Genomic DNA, 20,950 nt, shown 5'->3' with positions numbered 1-20,950 from the left:
TATAGTTGATTAATATGTAATTTGTATCATAATTGATATCTAAATTCAAATGCCTCATAAGACAGATAAATCCATTTAATGAGGTTTAGATTCCAAATAGATACACACACGCTCATATATTTGCTGAGTGATCTGTTTGGTTATGGATATTTTCACATGAACGTGAAAGATCATAACCATAATAACCTTAAATGAAAATTACCACAATAAAAAAAATAATAACAACTTATTTTCCCCAAAAGAAAACATCAAATAAAAAAAAAGAACATAATATTTTACTTTGACAGAGTACAACAGTGTGTTATATTATTATTATCAATGACAAAAAAAGCACTTTCCATGAATGTTACAATTTATTATTATAATAATAATTATTATTATTTTATGTTTTGGAAAATAGTTTATCAAATAAATGCCATAAAAACAGTAATATTGTGAAATATTATTACAATTTAGAATAGTGCTCAGGAAACATCTCATTATTATTGACAATGGTTTAATATTTTTGAGCATACCATGAAGCATTTTTCAAAATTCTTTGCAAAATATTTATATTTCATATTCTATTCTTCAAAAGGTCTTTACTTTCAATTTTGATAATTTACTGTCGATTTTAAAATTGTAATATTGTAATATATCCTTGCTAAAAAAATTACCATTAAATATTACTCATTAATGTTTAAACACATTAAACGTATGTCCCCCCCTCCCGTCAAATTCTTATTTGGTTCTATTCTAGTGTTAATGGTTATATAAAAAGTGATCAGTTCATCATAACTACTGCGCAAAGCAACATTTGGTAATGCAAAATAATAATTTAGTTTAAATTCCTGGGATGGATGAAAAACATTTTTGAAAGCCTAAGCACCTCCTTTCACTTACATTTAAGACTCGCAAGCCCTATTTTGTACCCTATTCCTGGAAAGTGCCAAATATCTCACACTCCTCTGGTGCCTTTTAAAGTCATAAACATTATCTAAAGTTCAGCAATTGCACATAAAAGCCAGCCGGGGAGAAAGACAGCTCAGAGGCAATTTCTCACGATGATTGAAGACTTAAAAACTTGTTTCTTTAGCTATTACATTGATTGAACGGTGTGCCGAGTCCAACATATTCCCTGAACAATTTAGAAAAACTATTTAATGAAAGATCTTTACATTAGGTATATTGTAAGTCAGCACAAGTGAAATGCATAAATCATGACGAGGCACCAGAATGGGGGTCTCACAGAAAGCATCACATTATTTGAATGCAAACGCAGTAAGATTACCATCCCCTGACGATTGGACACTTGGCACAAACCCTCTCTGAGGGTTAGTCAGTTTTTCGTGTTGTTTTAATTAAGCGTGAGCTGCGGTGTGTGTTCCCGAGGCTCCGGTGTGGCCGTGGGCACATCACAGCCTGTTGAACACCTGCTGTTTGCATCAGTCTGCGCAGAAGCCTGGGGAGTCCTCGCACTCTTTCATTAGACACAGGCAGATAAATGAGTTTGCCTTGAGACACTGAAGTGGTACAGCCAGAACTCTCAGAAGAAATTACACGTCAGAAACAAGAAGCCTGAAACAGGAATTAAATGTAAAAATATTACTTTATTCAGAACTATTTATTTTACTTGTCATTTTTTGAAACGCTGATGATTTAAGTGACAAAAATGAGAGAGAAAAGCATCTGGGTGCGGAGAAGCGTCTGTCGGTCTGTTAAGTGGAGCAAACTGAGCTCAGAGAGCACACTGAACGGCAGAGACTCTCCGCTTTGGACAAGCAGGCCAAGATTATACCAACCCTGAGGAGAGAGGAATCAAATCTGAAATGAATTCAGTGAAATGAAAAACAAAAACAAGCAAAACACAACTTAAAAACAACAACAACAAAAAAAGTAATAATAGTAATTATAATAAAAGCAAAAGTCAAAATTGAATAAAATGAAAAACCTGTTAGAACAAATAAATATTGTGCATTAGAACAAATGAATAAATAAACAAATACTGCTGTTAAAACAAAATGGCACTTGTAGAAAAATCACAAAATAAAAAAAAAGACAAATACTTGGAGTAAATAAAAACAAACAAATCTTTTAGAACAAACAAATAAACAACTTGTTAGAAGAGATAAAGTTTGTTGGAACAAACAAAACAAAGAGCGTCTCAGAACAAATAAACTACTATGTTTGTTAAAAGAAACAAATATCACTTGTTAGAACAAATAAACAGAAACAAAAACTTACAAACTAAGACAAATAAACAATAAAATATAGTTTATTAGAATGACTAACCAAATAAACAAACATACCTTGTATAAACAAACAAAACAAAATGACTTGTTTACTTAATTTTTTCTTCGAAATAATGACTTGAAATCACTAATTTATTAAATCATTATGACTCCTGATCATTCAAGGTTAGACTTCAGTCCATTTGCTGATACAGGTACCTGTGGTTCATTCTTGACAGCTGCTTGCTTGTACAGCTCTGCAGCATCAGAAACCTCTTTTCTGCCCAAAGCCTGTTCACCATAGAACAAATCTCCCATTCTGACCAAAGCTGAGAGGGAAACAAACATCAATCCATCACCTCAGGTGCCCTTCACAACAAGCATTTCAGTTCAATATAAAGATATATGACTGCCACTCTGTATCCCACACTAAATTACATTCATTTTATATTCTACTGCAGCCGTTGTCAGCCTTTTCAGATCAAATATAAATTAACAGACCCTAATATGGGGGGGAAAATTTAAATAAATAAATAAATAAATATAAAACAAAATCATATAAATATTTCCCCCATTAAAAATATATATAAAAAAAGTAAATAAAAGTAAATTTAAATGAACAGATATTTTTTTCCCCATCAAATTCCTAAAATGTATATTTTCAAACAATAAACAACAATACTTTCCAAAAAGGTTTATATCTGTTGTAAATGTCTTCAACAAAGAGATATAAAACAAAGAGATATACAATGCATTTTCACGTCATTTTAATTCATATTTTAGTCTTAGATTTGTTAAATTACCGTAAGGAGCCGGATCTTGAGCCTGTATCGACATGTTATAATATCTTAACATGCACGGAGTCACCAGCGCTGGATCCAAAGAGACCTACAATATATAAAACATCTGTCAAAGCCACTGAAGTGTATATGTTCATCTGAATCTAAAGAAACTGTTTAGAATGGACTCACTGAGTTGAGTTCACACAGGTACGCCACATTAAACTGAGCTGCTTCAAATCCACTCTCTGCCGCACTCAGATAATAAATCAAAGACATGATCCTGCAACAATGAGAGAGAGAGAGAGAGAGAGGATAAAATAAACAATAGAAAGTGGCCTTTGCAACATCCTTTTCAAATGTAAATGAACTCTAAAAGGATATTCATGCTGTAATTTAATATTATGAGTATTATAGATTAATAGCTGCATCTATATCTCTGTGGCCACTCAAACTGAAAGGTTTACCAGTCTCCTCTGAAATAGGCATTCAGTCCGTTCCTCAAGACTGTTCCCAGATATCCATTCTGTTCAGACGCCCATTTACCCCAACTAAAGTCCAAAGGGAAAGAGAAAAATTCCTTTTCTATAAATGCAACAGCAAAATGTGAACTAGAATACAATAAAAACTGAATTTCTTCAACAACTAGGGGATTATGGGTAGCACAGGCACCATGCCCATTCACACCGAGTAAACACGTGCACATTCAGATTTTTGAGCCAAACTTGATAAGTTGCACGATGCTCATGAATGGTTGATAAAGCTTGGTTTTATATCTACATTAAAAATATATATTATTACATATTATTTTGAGTTACATACAGAACAGCATCTGCTGGGCGTCTGGCAACTTGGCCGGGAATCCCATGAATCCAAATATCAGCCAATTCAATGGCACCGTTTAAGTGTCCTCTCTGAGCTGACTTTAAATAGTACTTATATGCCTTAAACTGATGAACAAGCAAAGTCATAGTTAAAGAAATACTTTATTTGATTAATTTGAGGTGTAAAAGCACTTCAGCATGTGAGTGTTTACCTGGTCGGCAGGTTGTCCAAGATAGAGGCCCTGAGAGTAGAAAACTCCCAGATTCATAGCAGCATCGGGGTGACCTTTGGCATCAGCTTCTTCCCACAGATGTACAGCCTTCTCGTAATCCTTCTCATACTGCTCGTAGTACCAGCCCAGAGCAGTGATAGCGGGAACAGACCCCTGCGGGATGTAAAAATCACTCACAGGTCGTGGATTGAGTGGTATACACTCAATATGTCAGTAAAAACAATGAAACAAATGAGCACCCATTACATTCAGTAACATATACAGGTGCATTTCAATAAATTAGAATGTCGTGGAAAAGTTCATTTATTTCAGTAATTCAACTCAAATTGTGAAACCGCGTGTATTAAATAAATTCAATGCACACAGACTGAAGTAGTTGAAGTCTTTGGTTCTTTTAATTGTGATGATTTTGGCTCACATTTAACAAAAACCCACCAATTCACTATCTCAACAAATTAGAATATGGTGACATGCCAATCAGCTAATCAACTCAAAACATCTGCAAAGGTTTCCTGAGCCTTCAAAATGGGCTCTCAGTTTGGTTCACTAAGCTACGTTATCATGGGGAAGACTGCTGATCTGACAGTTGTTCAGAAGACAATCATTGACACCCTTCACAAGGAGGGTAAGCCACAAACATTAATTGCCAAAGAAGCTGGCTGTTCACAGAGTGCTGTATAAAAGGCAACTACATATTTTATGTATAAAGACCTATTTTTAATTTTTTTATTGTGAATATGTTAAAAATGTGTAAAATATTATTTGGAAAATATTTAGTTGCCATCGCTATTCTCACTATAGTACTATACTGTCAGATGTATTTATTATTTACTTATTGAATATATCTATATACTGTGTGTGTGTGTGTGTGTGTAATAATAATAAATATATAACTTATTTAAAAACTAGTGCTGGGCAATGATTAATCGCATCCAAAATAAAACGTTTGTTTATGTATGTGTGTGTACTGTGTATATTTATTATGTATATATAAAAGACACACAAGTATACATTTAGAAAATATTTACGTGTATATAATTTATATTAAATATAATATATTAACATAATATTTTTTATTAAATATGTACATGCATGTGTGTGTATTTATATATACATAATACACACATATTATGTACACAACTTTTATTTTGGATGGGATTAATCATTGCCCAGCACTATTAAAAACATTACATAATTTTAATGTTTATTTATATTTTTATCTTAATTTTCCACTTACCCCTTAGCACCCCCTTCCAGCCCAACTTTTTCTTCTCACCATAGTACTGTATTGTCAGATGTTTTATGTATTTATTTATATATTTTGTATTATTTTTTCACAAACTCCCAAGCACCCCCTTCCGGTCCACTTGTCCCAGTTTGAAAACCCCTGGTTTGAAACAAACTTTTACACAGCGCCTGCAAGATATACCTGTTCTATTGCTTTCTTCAGGAACGTAACTGCTCTCTGAACATCTTTTGGAACTCCTTGACCCTGTTAATACAAGAAAATGTGATCTTTAGTACATTTGATCTCCTCTAACCTCTCTCTTCAGCAACATTCTTTTTAAACACTTTGCAAGACTGCCCTCTGCTGGCCAAAACAAATATTCTTTATGAACCATCACACAATGAAACATAAGAATCAGTGATTCAGGACTGCATATAAGAGCAAAGACATAAAGAATCCTGACCGTAAGGAGCACAATGGCGTAGTCGTACATGGACACGGGGTCATGGAGTGTGGTTGCACCTCTCTCATAGTGTTTCACTGCTGTCTGAATATCTGGAGACACCCCTTGCTGACCCCAGAATAACATGCGTCCCATTGCTTGCTAAAGAAAAATGAATAATTAAATAAATAAATAAACTACCATTTAAAAGTTTGGGGTCAGAAATATTAAACAGCACAACTGTTTTCAACATTAATATTTCTTGAGCTACAAAATCAGAATATTAGAATGATTTCTGAAGGTGCTGATGCTGAAAATTTAGCTTTGCATCACAGTAATAAATTACATTTTAAAAGATATTCAAACAGAAAATTTATTTTTAAACTGTAATAATTAGTACAGAGGAATAACATCAAAATGGAACATTCTGTGCATTTTATTCATTTTATTTATTTGCTGGATGTGAGTTTTAGTACCTCAGCTTCAGCCACTCCACTTCGCGCCTGCAGCTTCAGCCAGTGAAACAGATCGTCGTTTTCATTGGTTTGGGCCTTCAGGGTCTCTTCATCATTTAAACGTATTAACTCAACAAAGGTCTACAGAGAAGACGAAAGTTATTTCGAAAGCTATTAAAATTTCCTTGCACAACACATCATTAAATTTAAGGGTTAGTTTTTATGCGAATCTCATTTCATAATGACCTTGAAAGAGTCTTAAATTTGATGCCAAAGAAAAAAAAATGCAGCTGTGAAGGCAATGAAGCCTATTTACTCAGTCTATCTGGACAAAAAGACATTTTCAATGCTTAGCTGTGCCTCACAGCAGTAATTTTTCTTTTTAAACCCTGTATTAAAACTTTAAATTAAAATTTAATTTATCCCCCATAATACAAGATGACGTTTACAGAGCCCCTAAGGCAGTGTTTCTCAACCCTGGTCCTGAGTGCCCCCCAACACTGCACATTTTGAATGTCTCCCTTATCTGACACCCATTTCAGGTCCTGGAGTTTCTTTTAATGAGCTAATTAGTTGAATCAGGTGTGTTTGATTAGGGAGACACACAAAATGTGCAGTGCTGGGGGGCGCCCTGGACCAGGGTTGAGAAACACTGCCCTAAGGGGACATGGTGATGGGGGGGGGAAAAATATGAGAAGGGAGGAAAAATGCTTTTGCATTCTCTCACAAAAGTATTACGTTCCTCAAGAAACTTTGCGTTCTCTAGCAATACATTTGTGTTCTTGCTCAAAGCTATTGAATTCCCCTTTGAAACGTTGTATTCCCACACAAAAATATTGCGTTCTCAAAACGATGGTGTTCTCTTGCAGAAATACTGAGTTCTCGAGCAAAACTACTGCTTTCACAAAAACCAGTGTTCTTTCACACAAGTATTACATTCTCCTTAGAAACTTTGCAATCTCTAGCAATACATTTGCGTGTCGTTTTTGCTCTAAACCAGGGTTCCTCAAATCTTTCCCTGGAGGGCCAATGCGCTGCAGAGTTTAGCTCCAACCCTGATCAAACTCCCCTACCTGTGATTTTTTTAATGATCCTGAAGACATTGATTAGCATGCTCAGGTATGTTTGATTAGGGTTAGAGCTAAACTCTGCAGGAAAGTGGATCTCGTGGGCCAGATCTGAGGGACCCTGCTCTAAACTATTGTGTCCCCCCCCCCCAAGAAACATTGCATTCTTGCGCAAGACTACTGCCTTTTAAAAACTATGGTGTTTTCACAAAACGATTGTGTTCTCACAGAAAAATATTGCATTCTCGCACAAAAATAAATACAAAATTGCATTCTCTCGCAAAACTATTGTTTTTGCGCAAATATTGTGTTTTCATGAATAACTACTACATTTTCACACACAACTATACGGTTCGCTTGCAAAACATTCGCGTTCTCAAAACTATGGTTTCTCATTATTTCCTTTTATTTATTATTTCCCACAGTTTCTTGGTGGAACGCAAAAGTTTAATAGCGAGCCAATGCAAAAGTTTCTTGGAACAACACGAGTTTTGCAAGAGAATGTAAAAGCAAATATAATACAGAAATATAACTACAGAAATACAATAGAAATAAATATAGAAACGAAATAATTTTCCCTCCTATCTTTTTTTTTAACCATCTTCCGTGATTTGAGAAATTTGAGTGTTGTTTAAAAAGTCTCTTACTTGCTGTGGGGAGGGATTCTTCTGATCCTTGCTGGTTTGTCTTGCGATGTTGATGTAATAAGCATAGGAAAGGTCACGGTCAGGGGTCACCTCCAGGTCACCAACATGGTGCATGTGCCCTAAACGTAAGAGCGCCAACCTCCAGTCCTTCTGAGCTGCCAACAAGGACAATAGCCAAGCCTGCAATGCCACACATCAGGTTTCATGTTAAACTACTAATCCTCGTTCACTTTAAGTGTTCACAGAGTTCAGATTACAAATAGACATGTAAAACTGATGCTTGAGAAACCTGATTGCCACATTACCCCAAACACACACACACCTTGTACGGCTGTCTCCTGACTCCGAATCCACTGCTGTACAGTACAGAGGACAGATGCAATGCTCTATTGTCTCCCAAGCAGCCAGACTGCAGCAGGAAAGGCATCATCCTGGTTATAACATCCAGACTGTGAGCTGTACTGATCTTACGGAGGACTACAGCATACAGAATCCTGCCCACAGCTGATGCATTCACCCTGCCTACAAAACAGGTAACAATAAAAGAATATACACTGTATTTAATCTTACTGACCCCAAACTTTTGACGAGTAGAGTGTGTATAATGTGAACACCCATCAATAAACGGTTTAAATACGATCTTACCATATTTCTGTGATAGTAGCTTGGTCAACTGTGCAACTTGGCGTCTGTAAGGATTTGTTTCGAAGAACATACACTGCTCTGTTGAGTTGACAGTACTGTGATTCAGTTGCAGCTCTGTGTACGTGTCCAAACAGCTGTCTGCATGTGAATATTGATGTAGTGAAACAAAACAACTGTACTGTAGACAATGACAAAAACATATATTTTGATATCTAGTGTCAGCTAGTGGACACCCATGGTACTGACCTGATGGTCTCTTTACAGGGAGAGAGTGATCTATTGCAGACAGAAAAAGCTCTGATTTGAAATTCTCACAAGACTGGAACCATCCGGTTATATTCACTTTTGATATTACAGGAGGAAGGTGAATCTCAGCCTGTGAAGATGTAAAATATCACTATGCTTAGTTCAGGGGAATAGAATAAAGAAATAAGGCCCAAGAAGCTGTGGGTTAGCTCCGCTTCACGTCGTGCCAGACAACACCCCTTAGCTGTTATAAATTCACTGTAAACCACGGCTTCACGGGGATTATTGCTTTTATAAAACGGTTATTCAAGGTTTCACAGAATAAAACAGAGCAAATCAAGTGTAAAATAAAAACAGTATTCTTCCACCAAACAATGTAGTTCCTCAGAAACCGTTGTGGTTCCAACAAAGTGGTTGCCGAGCAAATCACAGAAGTAAACAAAGGAGTGTGTTTGTAGAGTAATTTACAACAGCTTCGAATGTGGCTCAACCAATCAGAATCAAGGACCAGAACTATCCGTTTTATTAATATAAATATATAATATAAAAAACAAAAAATTCCATTATACCCTACCTTGTCAGCTGGGAGCCCTTGCATACGATAGTATGTAGCTGGTCCATAATATCCTTCAATGCCTCGTATGAATTTACCTCCACCAATCACAAAATATCCATGCGTGTCATCCAACATGACATTCTTGCCAAATCTGCCCAAAACACCAGATCTTTCTTAATGTAACAATTGTGAAATTTACGTTTTACTGCTTTAAATGAAGATTCTTACACATGCTCAGCTGTGCTAACAAATTTCTGCTGCCCTTCCATACATGCAATAGAAACTTTCGCCTACAGGAGAGGGAAATATGAGAATATGAGTTTCAAATATGACTGGATCAGTTCGCACTAGAATAGTGAATCAAACTACAGTAGAGAAGTGTATGAATAGCATTGTTACTGAGCCACAAATTATATGGGCAAAAGTCTGTGCTGCAAAATATTAAATCTCATTTGCCAACAATATTAGCAAGGCCATCTGTGCGCGCAAATATAATATTTTTCAGACATTTTGTTAAGGCCCACTTTAAACCAAAGAAATACTTACAGAAATATGTTTTCATTTCAACATGTTCTGGAATAAATGCTACATTTTATTTGAAAAAAAAAAATGCCATGGCTGTATGCGTTTACAGATGCATTTTATTTTTTACAACAATAATCATTAATAAAAAAAAATTGTATGCACCTTTATTTGCTAACTTGTACTATTCTCATGCAAAACCACATTATAAATCCACTGGAGCCTATGGGATAACAATAAGCTATTTCTGAAACACCCAATTTGAGAACCAAACCTGTGGCCTTTGTGCACCAACCTGTCATGCAATACTATGAGATCATTACACATGTATGCATCCATAAACTTACCACACGTCCCAGAATCTCCAGGCTGATACGACACCACTGATGAAGAGGAACCTTAAAAGATGAAAGGAACGCTGAGGAGTGCCCAGCATCTCCATGCACCTGGACGTGAATCTTACCTGAACGAATCAGACAAAAGTCAATTTTGAAACTGATCAAAAACAGAAATGAGTGATTCTGAGTGGTTCACAGCCCTACCAGCGTCAGTGAGGAACATTGTAGGGGTGACGTAATTATTTTCAGAATCAATGTGGAGCAGAAGTCCACATAAATGGTTACTGCAAGGTTTCTCCACCAAAACCCAAAGTGAAACAGCAAACCTAAAAAGTCCAAACCAACAATCATGTTGTTATTCCACGAATTAAATGATAATCTTAAGCCTCGTTGCCAAATAAGTAGAATTAGAGAAGCTCTCACCAGGGATAATAAATGGATTTGATTCTTAGCCTTTCCAAAACTTCATTTCCGAATGGCTGGAGGGTTTTAATGATGCCATAACGTTCACCAGTAGAAGCATACATTGTGGAAAGGAGAGATGCCACCTCTTAAAAGAAAAGAGTGTGAAAACTTGTGGAGAATGTATTACACGCACTTTTTTATGATTAAACTTGCAAACAAAAACACTTAAAAAGGGAATTATTGTGCCATTTATGTATGTTTGATATAATAAAATACCATTTTCCTCCAAGCACTGGGGCATGTCATCTCTTCTGACTCTCCGGAGCAAATCTGTGTCCCATTTGGCACAAAGCTGGTGTTGTTTGAAGGGTCGACTCAGTGGTGAGTGAATATCAAGGGGAACAGTCACACTGGTTCCAGGAAACCTGCCAGGTCCGGTGGACTCATCCGGTCCGATCCAAGCACGCAATAAACAGCTGAGAACCCAGTCAGAACCGCGTATTATCCAGTCAGGTCGGTACACAAGCCAGTCAGGAAAACTCACGGTCACCACTCGGGTTCTGGTATGTCCTGGCTCGCAGGTCCAGTATTTGTGGAAAACGACTGAGGTAGATCCAGTATCGAAAGAAACCAGAACCTGAACATGCACTACGGACGACTGCAAACAGCTGTACTTTACGCGTAAGGGACAGTTGGAGACGGGCTCGCCAGGTGCGTCAAGAAAAGCCACATTACCTGTGCTGCTGGATCGGCTCAGACAGCCAGTTAAAGACATCTGGTTATAAACAAATAAACAACAGATACATTTAGTTATGGATGTAAACTCTAGGTCTACCTCTAATTTGCATCTGAAATACTTACAGAAATAATGACATGCAAACACAAGCGGAAAAAACTCTTTGGAAGATCTCCCATCATTCCTCTGCGAAACCCAACAACCACCAGAAGATTTGGATTAAACAAAGCAACGTGTATCTGATTAAAATGAAGCTTTGTGCTGCGTTCATGGTGCACAGTCGCGCATATTGTTGCGTTATTTGGCTGGTTGCGCCATATCCGCATCAAGGACCGTTGCAGTGCAGGATTTCATGTGATCAAACGCCAAAGCAGGTACCCGGAATAACATCCTGTTTGAGCTGCAGGTGTAAAAGTTTAAGCAAACAGAACGGAGGAGTTCCACCCTCTAACGCAAACTTAGCATAGCTCATGAATAATTACTCTCGGTTTAAGTGCTGTATAAGATTCTGGACAACCATATTTTGCTTTAGTATATAGTACGGCTTTCCTAATTCCTACATGTGTAATAGGTTAATAAGCACCCAATGCAGTATTAAAATTATGCTATAACAGTGCCCTGTGCAGATATGCCAAGGAATGTCTTGAATTTCATAATTTATGAATTAGCTCCGTTTCAAGTTATTTTAACTAAATTAGCCACACCCAAAAGAAGTTGAATTGGAATAACAGGAAGTGGCATTCTGGGTAATGAAGTGTTTCCACCCTTGTCCGATTCATACAAGTACATATTCATATGGGATGCCGATCTATCCTAACAGATCTATCTATTTGTCTGAGACCGACAGAAAGAACGAACAATACACAGTAGATAGAATGATATATATAACGATAGATCAATATATCGACAGATATCTAGAACGCATGCTACCTATAGATAGAACAGTAGAATGATAGATATATCAATATATAGTCCAAAAAATCCCTATATAACAATGTATCGACAGCATGATAGCTAGCTTGTTAGCTAAATAAATAGAATGAAGAACGAAGGAACAGGTAGATAGATCCAAATATTTTGGGGCCTCTGTATGTGTAACCCCACTCTCCCGCGTCCTCACCGCCACACCTCGTTCTCGCTCCGAGTGGGCCTCAAACCCGGGTCTCCGGCATGCGAAGCAGATGCACTAACAAGGAGGCTGAAGACTGCAGCCACTACCATCAGTCGCTAGAGATCCAGGGAGTGAGGTTTACCTGCACAGCACCTTCCGCTGGCCTCCGTTACACTCACCCCCCTAAGCCTCACTCCCATCCGGGTCACGGCACCAATGCAACCCCTCTCTCCCGGGTCCTCACCGCCACACTTGCACAGCACCTACCGCTGGCCTCCGTTACATATGTTACTGGGAAAAAACGGAAATCTCACTCGTTTTAAAACCTTTTTTATTGCTTTCATGCAGGAGTGCCATAAAATTTGAAGACTACAGTTTTGAACGTTACAGAAGATGCAAAATTATCATTTTTACTTTGTTTCTCCACCTCTTTCTGTACAGTACAGGCATAAATAGCGCAAACGGAGAAGTGAGCAGGAATATCTAAAGGGCAACAGAGTCTAAGACAGTTCGTCTCTCCCCTGTCCGTGAGAACATGCATCAACACGATGAAGTGCAGTTTACTGGACCGGACTGATGCGCACACACTGACATACTCACTGACAAGAGCTGCTTCGTGCAAAAGAGGCACAGATGAAACAAATACATCTGCACAGTTGTATATCTGTTAAAGACTGATTGGTTGATATGCATTTGGATGTGGTCTTGTTCCATCTTTCACAAAATAAATGACAGATGTTTCATGCAGCACTGCTTTGGTTTGCCTCCAGGTTCGTGGATACGTTGGACCTTCAAAGCCTGTGGGTAAAACATTAAAATGCATAGCGACATCCCTTACGAAGCCTTTTGATTCTTAACCCCCCTCTCTTTTCAGAAAGTGTGCTTGTAATTTTCAGTGCACTGGGATAAAAAGACATTTATCTTAGTGAGCATTATGTAAACCACAAGAAGAACAGAGACTGGTCTCCACTTCCTCAGAAAATGCACAGTGGTAAAATCTGCCTGCCCCAACATCTGACCATTTAAAGGCAAGTCACTCCATTTTAACAGCAATTGTGTGTGGTCTAGCTTTAAAATGATATAAAAGAGCACCTGAAATCAAGGATTCGACTTGTGGATAAAAAAAAATTATATGACTTAATTCAGCAGCAACACAATTTATCCAAGCTCTCTTTGAAACATGTCAGAAGTAAATTTAGACACTCACCCTTCCACCACAATTTGGAAAATCTGCACCTTTATAGCAAAACTATTTAAGATGATATCTCAGATCAGTGATCTAACAAAACCGAAATATAACCTTTGGGAAGTGTATACATTTTCTGGATGGTGGCTTTAGTTTGTCACTTTGAATACAAGATGGCAAGATCTGCTGAAGCTGTAATAACTCTGTAATTTAAACAAAGTGAAGTATGCAATCACCTTACATTTTCTATTTTTGTTGTTTTTTAAAAAAAAGACATGCTTTCTTGGGAACTTGGATTTTGGATGATGTCATTAGAAACAGTCAGCAGGGGCATGGTTAAGAATAAATGCTCAAAAAACATTAATGTGCACATTCATGAACCATCTTGTATTTTCTAAATGATTTGGAATGATCAACAATGATCAAATATTCTATTAATGTAATTCTTCACCATACTAGAAATCCCTGATGCCTTGGAGATACGTTCAGTGTCATGGTTTGTGTAAACGTTTTAGTGCGTATTCCAGGATATTCTAAATGTTCTTTACAAAACCGACACATCCTCATTTAGAAATAGTGCAACATAAATGAGGGGAGTTTTACACTGATAGTTCAGCCCTTTTACAGTTTCTCTGACCATCGACAAACACATATCGAAAAAAACCATTAAACGTTCAGCTGACAATTCATTTTAACTTGAAAGACAAAGGAGTGTGCTTATAGAAACAAAAGAACCAGGCTATTTCGCGTTTTAAGCAAAGGGGAACAAGAACCAAGCAAACATCTAGGAGCATTCAAAAGTTCAATCAAACAAAGGCAAAGACATGCAAACTGGTACAGATTATACAAGGAAAGAAAAGTCCATTAGAGGGAAGATTCGTTTGAAAGTCTGGCACTGTCTCCTGCTGAATAAATAATGCGTTACATTCCCCAAAAAAGGTCCATCCCGTTCCCACTGGTGTATCGTTCCTATCCACCCCCAAAATCATGCTTGTTCCTAAGTGTTCCTCTGAAAAAGCAAACATTTCTATAAAGACCTCAGAAAGGTGTTTGGTTGTGCCGTAACTTCTGACCAGAAGGGGAAAAAATTTATCTAAACATTTATATCAACAACACGACAAAAAGAAAAGTAAGGGAAAAACAAAACTGTTGTGCAGTTATCTTATTTCTTCTGTTTTTTGAAGATCTTGAAGGTATGTTTCTTGCGACTGGCAGCAGAGTCAGTGTCTTCACCTGTGGAGCCACTGTCCTCCTCTAGGGGGCTCTTTTTTGAGGAGATCTGGGGTATGCGGTTTCCAGCCTTCCCCCCAGTCAGTCCAGTGGGGGACGGCGTATCAGGTTCAGTGGAGTTTGGGCTTAAGGAGCGTGAGGATTCTGACATGGACATCACTGCCTGGGAGCCGTGGATCTCGCTCATACTGGCAGATTTCTCTATGCCATACACCTTCTTCATTAATATGGGACTATCAGGACATCCATCGGGAGATGCGCCCCCATCGTGAACTCTGTTGCCTCCGTTGTGTGCATGGGCTCCCTCTTCAGAGCGTGAATGGGGGCCATGCAGGAGTGAAGTGGGCTTCACAGGGAAACCTTTGGAACTGTAGGATAGGCGTAGCTGCTCGCCAGTCTGGGATATACACAAGGAAGAATCGGAGTCGGAGCGATTCAAGTCCCTGTGAATGAAAATGGTGAAATTAGCATCAAAAAATGAGTGAGATATCAGACTAGTCCTAAACAACCAAGACAACTTGACGGTTATATTTAAGGTAACACTGCATTTACTGCTACCTGAATTCACCAGTGAGTTAAGCCAAGCCTCTTAAGAGTTAAGCCAGCAACATTTCCAACCTCAAAAGTTGTCAAACTGAAGCACAACATGCCAAGGCTCAACTACCCAGTGCTAGAAAAGTGCAAGCTAACAGAGCAGGGATGTCCAAGTCTGCTCCTGCTTCATGCAGATGCACTGGTGCATGTTTGAGCTAAACTCTACAGGAAGGTGGTCCTCCAGGAATGTGATTGGACAGCTCTAACATAGAAACACACAACATCAAGGGTGTCCAGTCCTGCTCCTGGAAGGCCACTGTCCTGCAGAGTTTACTACCAATTCCCAATAAACACACATGAACAAGCTAATCAAGGTCTTCAGCACTATTAGAAACTTCCAGGCAGGTGTGTTGGGATATGTTCGAACTAACTAAGACTCTTCAAGTCCAAATCCAGTCCCAATTTAAAGTTGAAACTAAAGTCACCAGGACTGGAGTTGAAGAGCCCCGAGCTAGACTCTGTAGGATGTTGGCCACCCCCTGCACTAGGTCATTTCAGGCATGCAGGTGTGAGAGTGGAGTTTGGGCTTAAGGAGCGTGAGGATTCTGACATGGACATCACTGCCTGGGAGCCGTGGATCTCGCTCATACTGGCAGATTTCTCTATGCCATACACCTTCTTCATTAATATGGGACTATCAGGACATCCATCGGGAGATGCGCCCCCATCGTGAACTCTGTTGCCTCCGTTGTGTGCGTGGGCTCCCTCTTCAGAGCGTGAATGGGGGCCATGCAGGAGTGAAGTGGGCTTCACAGGGAAACCTTTGGAACTGTAGGATAGGCGTAGCTGCTCGCCAGTCTGGGATATACACAAGGAAGAATCGGAGTCGGAGCGATTCAAGTCCCTGTGAATGAAAATGGTGAAATTAGCATCAAAAAATGAGTGAGATATCAGACTAGTCCTAAACAACCAAGACAACTTGACGGTTATATTTAAGGTAACACTGCATTTACTGCTACCTGAATTCACCAGTGAGTTAAGCCAAGCCTCTTAAGAGTTAAGCCAGCAACATTTCCAACCTCAAAAGTTGTCAAACTGAAGCACAACATGCCAAGGCTCAACTACCCAGTGCTAGAAAAGTGCAAGCTAACAGAGCAGGGATGTCCAAGTCTGCTCCTGCTTCATGCAGATGCACTGGTGCATGTTTGAGCTAAACTCTACAGGAAGGTGGTCCTCCAGGAATGTGATTGGACAGCTCTAACATAGAAACACACAACATCAAGGGTGTCCAGTCCTGCTCCTGGAAGGCCACTGTCCTGCAGAGTTTACTACCAATTCCCAATAAACACACATGAACAAGCTAATCAAGGTCTTCAGCACTATTAGAAACTTCCAGGCAGGTGTGTTGGGATATGTTCGAACTAACTAAGACTCTTCAAGTCCAAATCCAGTCCCAATTTAAAGTTGAAACTAAAGTCACCAGGACTGGAGTTGAAGAGCCCCGAGCTAGACTCTGTAGGATGTTGGCCACCCCCTGCACTAGGTCATTTCAGGCATGCAGGTGTGAGAACTGGTTCAAAGTTAAGGGACAAATGGTGCAAGAACAGATTAAGCAACAAGGTAGAACGACACAGGAAGTTACACAGTCAAGTTGCAAGCTGCAGTATCATTAACTGTAGTGAGTATGTCCAATTATAGAAACAAACCCCACAAGTAGTGGTTCACCAGAAAGTGTGAAATGTGTGGTAAAAAAGTCCTGTTAAATGTTTTGGACGAAGTCCCAGGATCATGCCAGCTGAGAAGCACAAAACAAGCACAACAGAATTAAGTGATACCCATAGCTGCCTCAACGGCGGGGGCGCTCTGGGCTGGCATCATAGGGGAGGTCTGGGATGGTGTCCATGGGCTGGAAATGTGAAGAGTGATAGTGGGATGAATGAGGGGCGGTAGCGACGGAAGAGGAGTGGGGAGTGTGGGATGAGGCAGCGAAGTAGATAGCAGGATGAGACACTGCTGAGGAAAGAGGAGGTAGTCCCAGAGCGTCAAACTGCCCAAAAGATTGGCTGCGCGCCTGGCGTAGCGCCATCCTAGACCTGGAGGAATACAAGCTACCCTCCCCTTCCTGCCCACCAAGTGCGAGACAACTCTCTACCAACCTCTGCGAACCCATGGCCAGCTGTGGGTCAATGTGCCGTTGCCGGAGTGACATCATACTGGGAGCTGTAGGGGCACAAAACAATAACGTCACTCAGAGAAACAACTAAAAGCATGCAGACACTGAAATAACATTGGGTGACACGTGGCAAGCTGGAGAAGGTGAAACGGGAAACTTTGAGACTAGGTGACTAGGTGGAAAAGTGTACAGACACAATAGGGAAGTTGTGGACAAGTTTGAACCCTAACCACCCTATTCATGCATTTCTTTATAGTGCAGTTTGTGTTTCTATCCATCAGGAATTGATTGGATTATGAAAAACAAAAGAGATTGGTGATATCATATCAGGGGATTACTATACTTTGATGAAACTTTACAAATTATATCTTTATACTTATACTTCATACTTAAATTTTACAAATTAATTGTTTATGACAAGACCAGGAATGTTTGTTAAGGACGTAAAAGTGTCTATTTTGATTTCATATCGACTCTAAGCTAATTAAGTTACATAAAACGTAAAAAAGTAGGATCATGTAAGGATCGACTCTCTGTCGAAGTCTGAAGTTTTCTTAGCGATATGTGAAAAATTAAAAACAAAACAGGCTAAGAGAGATCATGCATTTCAGAGTAAACCATTTCACAGCTGTGGACAAGGACACGATTGAGAGGTGTAGACAGAGCGTTTCTGTCTGTCCAGTTTCCCTTTGCAGTAGCTAGGGTAATGGGCAGCGTATCACTTTAAAAGAGAGTGGTTCAGAAAAACAAGAGGAAGTGAGAGGAGTGGTTGGGGTGAAGGACATGGTAGTTTAGCCCACCAGAGTACTTCCAAAAAGACTGGCAATCCGAATTCAAAGACCAGAGATCACTTGCTCGGCGGCCCATTAGCCACGCTGCATCTGGAGGGGGTAAGGGGCAAGGGTAGGGGTGCAACTTAATAACTGTACTACTAAAACAGACCTTTACAATTAGATTTTTGGCAATGCTTTACTAAAATAAAACACTTCAAGGATTTTAGTTCTTATCTGAAAATACTTATGAATACTTCTTGTTAGAACAGCACTCAAGATATTTTGTGAAAAGAGTTCAGCAATACAATTTTCAAAATTAATCAATTTTGCCCAATGAACACCAATTTTATTTCACGTTTTTACCTGGGAAAACAACTCTTTTCTTAGAGCTTGTTTGATGATAACATTATTTCACACATTCAGATGGAGCATTACAATCCACACCAACTTCAGACTTGTACTGGAGCACTTAACTCGCATATGGGCCTGTTTCTTCTGGCCTACTCTGTGACCCTCCATCGAATTTAACATGAATTAACATGAAGATCTGTACAAAGAGTGCATAGTAGCCATTTCAAAAACACGTGACAGCAATGTGTAGTGAAGATCTTGAAGTACTCCCCTCTGTGTAAAACACCTGTAGATGGAGCACCTGTACACTCCAGCAGAAAGCACAAATGAGAAGTGTGCAAACACGCTCGGTGCATACAACCATTTCTGATAGAACTTGCGCACAAACAACCGAAATAGCTAAAAACTAGGGATTTTTGGATTTGGTCAAAACACCACAAGGTCTTTGCTGGCCTTTGGCTGACTGGGACTTATCCCTATCGCTGTCCGGCAAGTCCTTACATTGAAGTGTTCCTGGTGACACTATGTCCTCATCCATGTCATCCATGTCGTCGGACATGAAATGCTGGGGTGTGCCACGGCCGCCCATGAAGCTGGGGTCCAGGTTGAGGGCAGAGGCCAGAGAGGGCAGGCCTGGGTTATTGACCAGCGTGAAGCCTGTTAGGAACTCAATCTGCTGCCAACGATGGAGTCTCTCTCTCAGAGCTGCTGTTACCTCACCCAGAGCTTGCCTGTAGACAAAAAGATTATAGCTGTACGTATTAAGGGTTATTTGTTTCCATTTATTCATTGATTTTTTAAATTGCCATTAAGAAATGTTGAGAAATGTTTGTGTGACTTACTTGGCTGCAAGTATTTTGTGATCCACATCATCTAGCGAAGAACTATGTGCCACATGGAACGTCCCGAATAAAGTATTTCTCTTCTTCTTAATTTTTTCTGCCTAAACCATGAGACATTTTTTTTTAAAGAAAATGATTACATAAATTTATATTATTATTATATTACATTATTGTAAATCCATCTACTGATACCTCACAAATCTATAAGGTTTTCTTTCATTTTTAAAAAAATCTTAGTGAAACCTTACATTACATAAACTAATCTATTTTCTGATATTTAAATATATGCTTAATTGACATTAGCAGCAATCTATTATCCTCTTAAACATGTAACATTTCTAAAAACATTTTAAAGTATGTTACCACATTCTAGGGTTGTACTATAACAACAAAGCTGAACTGTCATCAATAATCTAAATGTTTTTACCACCGTTTCATCTTAGCTAATAAAATGACTGCGAAAAACGCTGCTCACCCCCTCTTTGGCCACCTGCAGTTGTCTCTCTGCGTTCTGTTTCTTGATGTTGTAGTACTGCACCTCCACCTCATGAGTGAGCTGCAGCCATTTCTGCAGGGCTTCAGGAGGAGACCAGTCGCTGCGAGACTCCAGTTCCTTCTCTGCCTTTTTCAGGGCCATACGCACCTGCAGGAGGCGCCAGAGACAAATCAGATCAGAGTACAAAACAAAGCAGATCATCAAACAAACCTCACACAAGGCTGCTTTAAGATGGGAGTACTTTCACACCTGTAGATCGATTGCTTTGTAATAATTTCAATCCCTGTTTCGGAAGAATGTTGCTTTTTGTTCGCTTTCACACAGCAAAGTTTCTAAACTGACCAAATTTGTTAATACAAGTCATGCGCGAGTAAACGGTTGTCTCATTGGTCAAAGTTTCACGGTTTATTTTCCAGGATTCCACTTAGCTGTCATCCGTCAGGATGGAAAGACAACAGCTTCGCGGGCTTATTGTTGTTTGTTTTTTTTGTAGCTGTCGTTATAATAATTTATCATTTTGAGCAGGAGTTCAGGATTGATTGGGAAAACATTTTTAAAATGCACTTACTACAATGAAAGAGCAATAAGACGGCATTATAAAATAGAAAAGTGCGCTTTGATTTTTGAATGGCAAAGACGTGCTCACCCACAGACATTCACAGGTTAATTTTGAGGTATTAGCAAAACAACAAAGCTAATGCTTTTCACGGAACTTACGTAATTACCCATCATAAATTGTGATATAGCCGTGCTCACATATGCCCAAAGGAACCGAGCTAAGGGGGGAAACGCGCCAGGTTCAAAAACAACAGGCCAGGTGTGTTCACACTTGTCATGTTTGGTTCGATGAAAACGAACCCTGGTGCGATTGCTCTGTTAGGGTGCTTTCACACCTGTAGATCGATTGCTTTGTTCCGAAAC

General features: G+C 39.1%; 1 protein-coding gene and 1 pseudogene across 1 annotated transcript; both read right to left on the bottom strand.

The window, feature by feature from the left end:
• Positions 1-1,638: 1,638 nt before the first annotated feature.
• Positions 1,639-11,894, bottom strand: LOC107585777 (protein sel-1 homolog 3-like). The gene is made up of 21 exons (XM_016272925.1): positions 11,459-11,894; positions 10,874-11,372; positions 10,616-10,742; positions 10,397-10,518; positions 10,202-10,317; positions 9,561-9,622; positions 9,351-9,483; positions 8,777-8,906; positions 8,531-8,668; positions 8,208-8,407; positions 7,886-8,065; positions 6,193-6,312; positions 5,738-5,878; positions 5,476-5,538; positions 4,026-4,199; positions 3,812-3,939; positions 3,457-3,540; positions 3,182-3,272; positions 3,014-3,098; positions 2,430-2,539; positions 1,639-1,782 (listed from the first exon to the last, which is right to left on the bottom strand). Exons 1-21 carry the CDS (start codon positions 11,657-11,659, stop codon positions 1,639-1,641), a joined length of 3,048 nt encoding a protein of 1,015 aa, XP_016128411.1. The 5' UTR covers positions 11,660-11,894.
• Positions 11,895-13,897: 2,003 nt separating this feature from the next.
• LOC107585776 (stromal interaction molecule 1-like) overlaps positions 13,898-20,950 on the bottom strand; it is a 53,340-nt pseudogene continuing 46,287 nt past the window's right edge.

This window comes from Sinocyclocheilus grahami, unplaced genomic scaffold (assembly GCF_001515645.1).
Source record: "Sinocyclocheilus grahami isolate Dianchi unplaced genomic scaffold, SAMN03320097.WGS_v1.1 scaffold74.1, whole genome shotgun sequence".
Lineage (NCBI taxonomy): Eukaryota > Metazoa > Chordata > Actinopteri > Cypriniformes > Cyprinidae > Sinocyclocheilus > Sinocyclocheilus grahami.
Note: the sequence above shows the minus strand (reverse complement) of the source record. Positions and strands in the feature narration are given on the sequence as shown.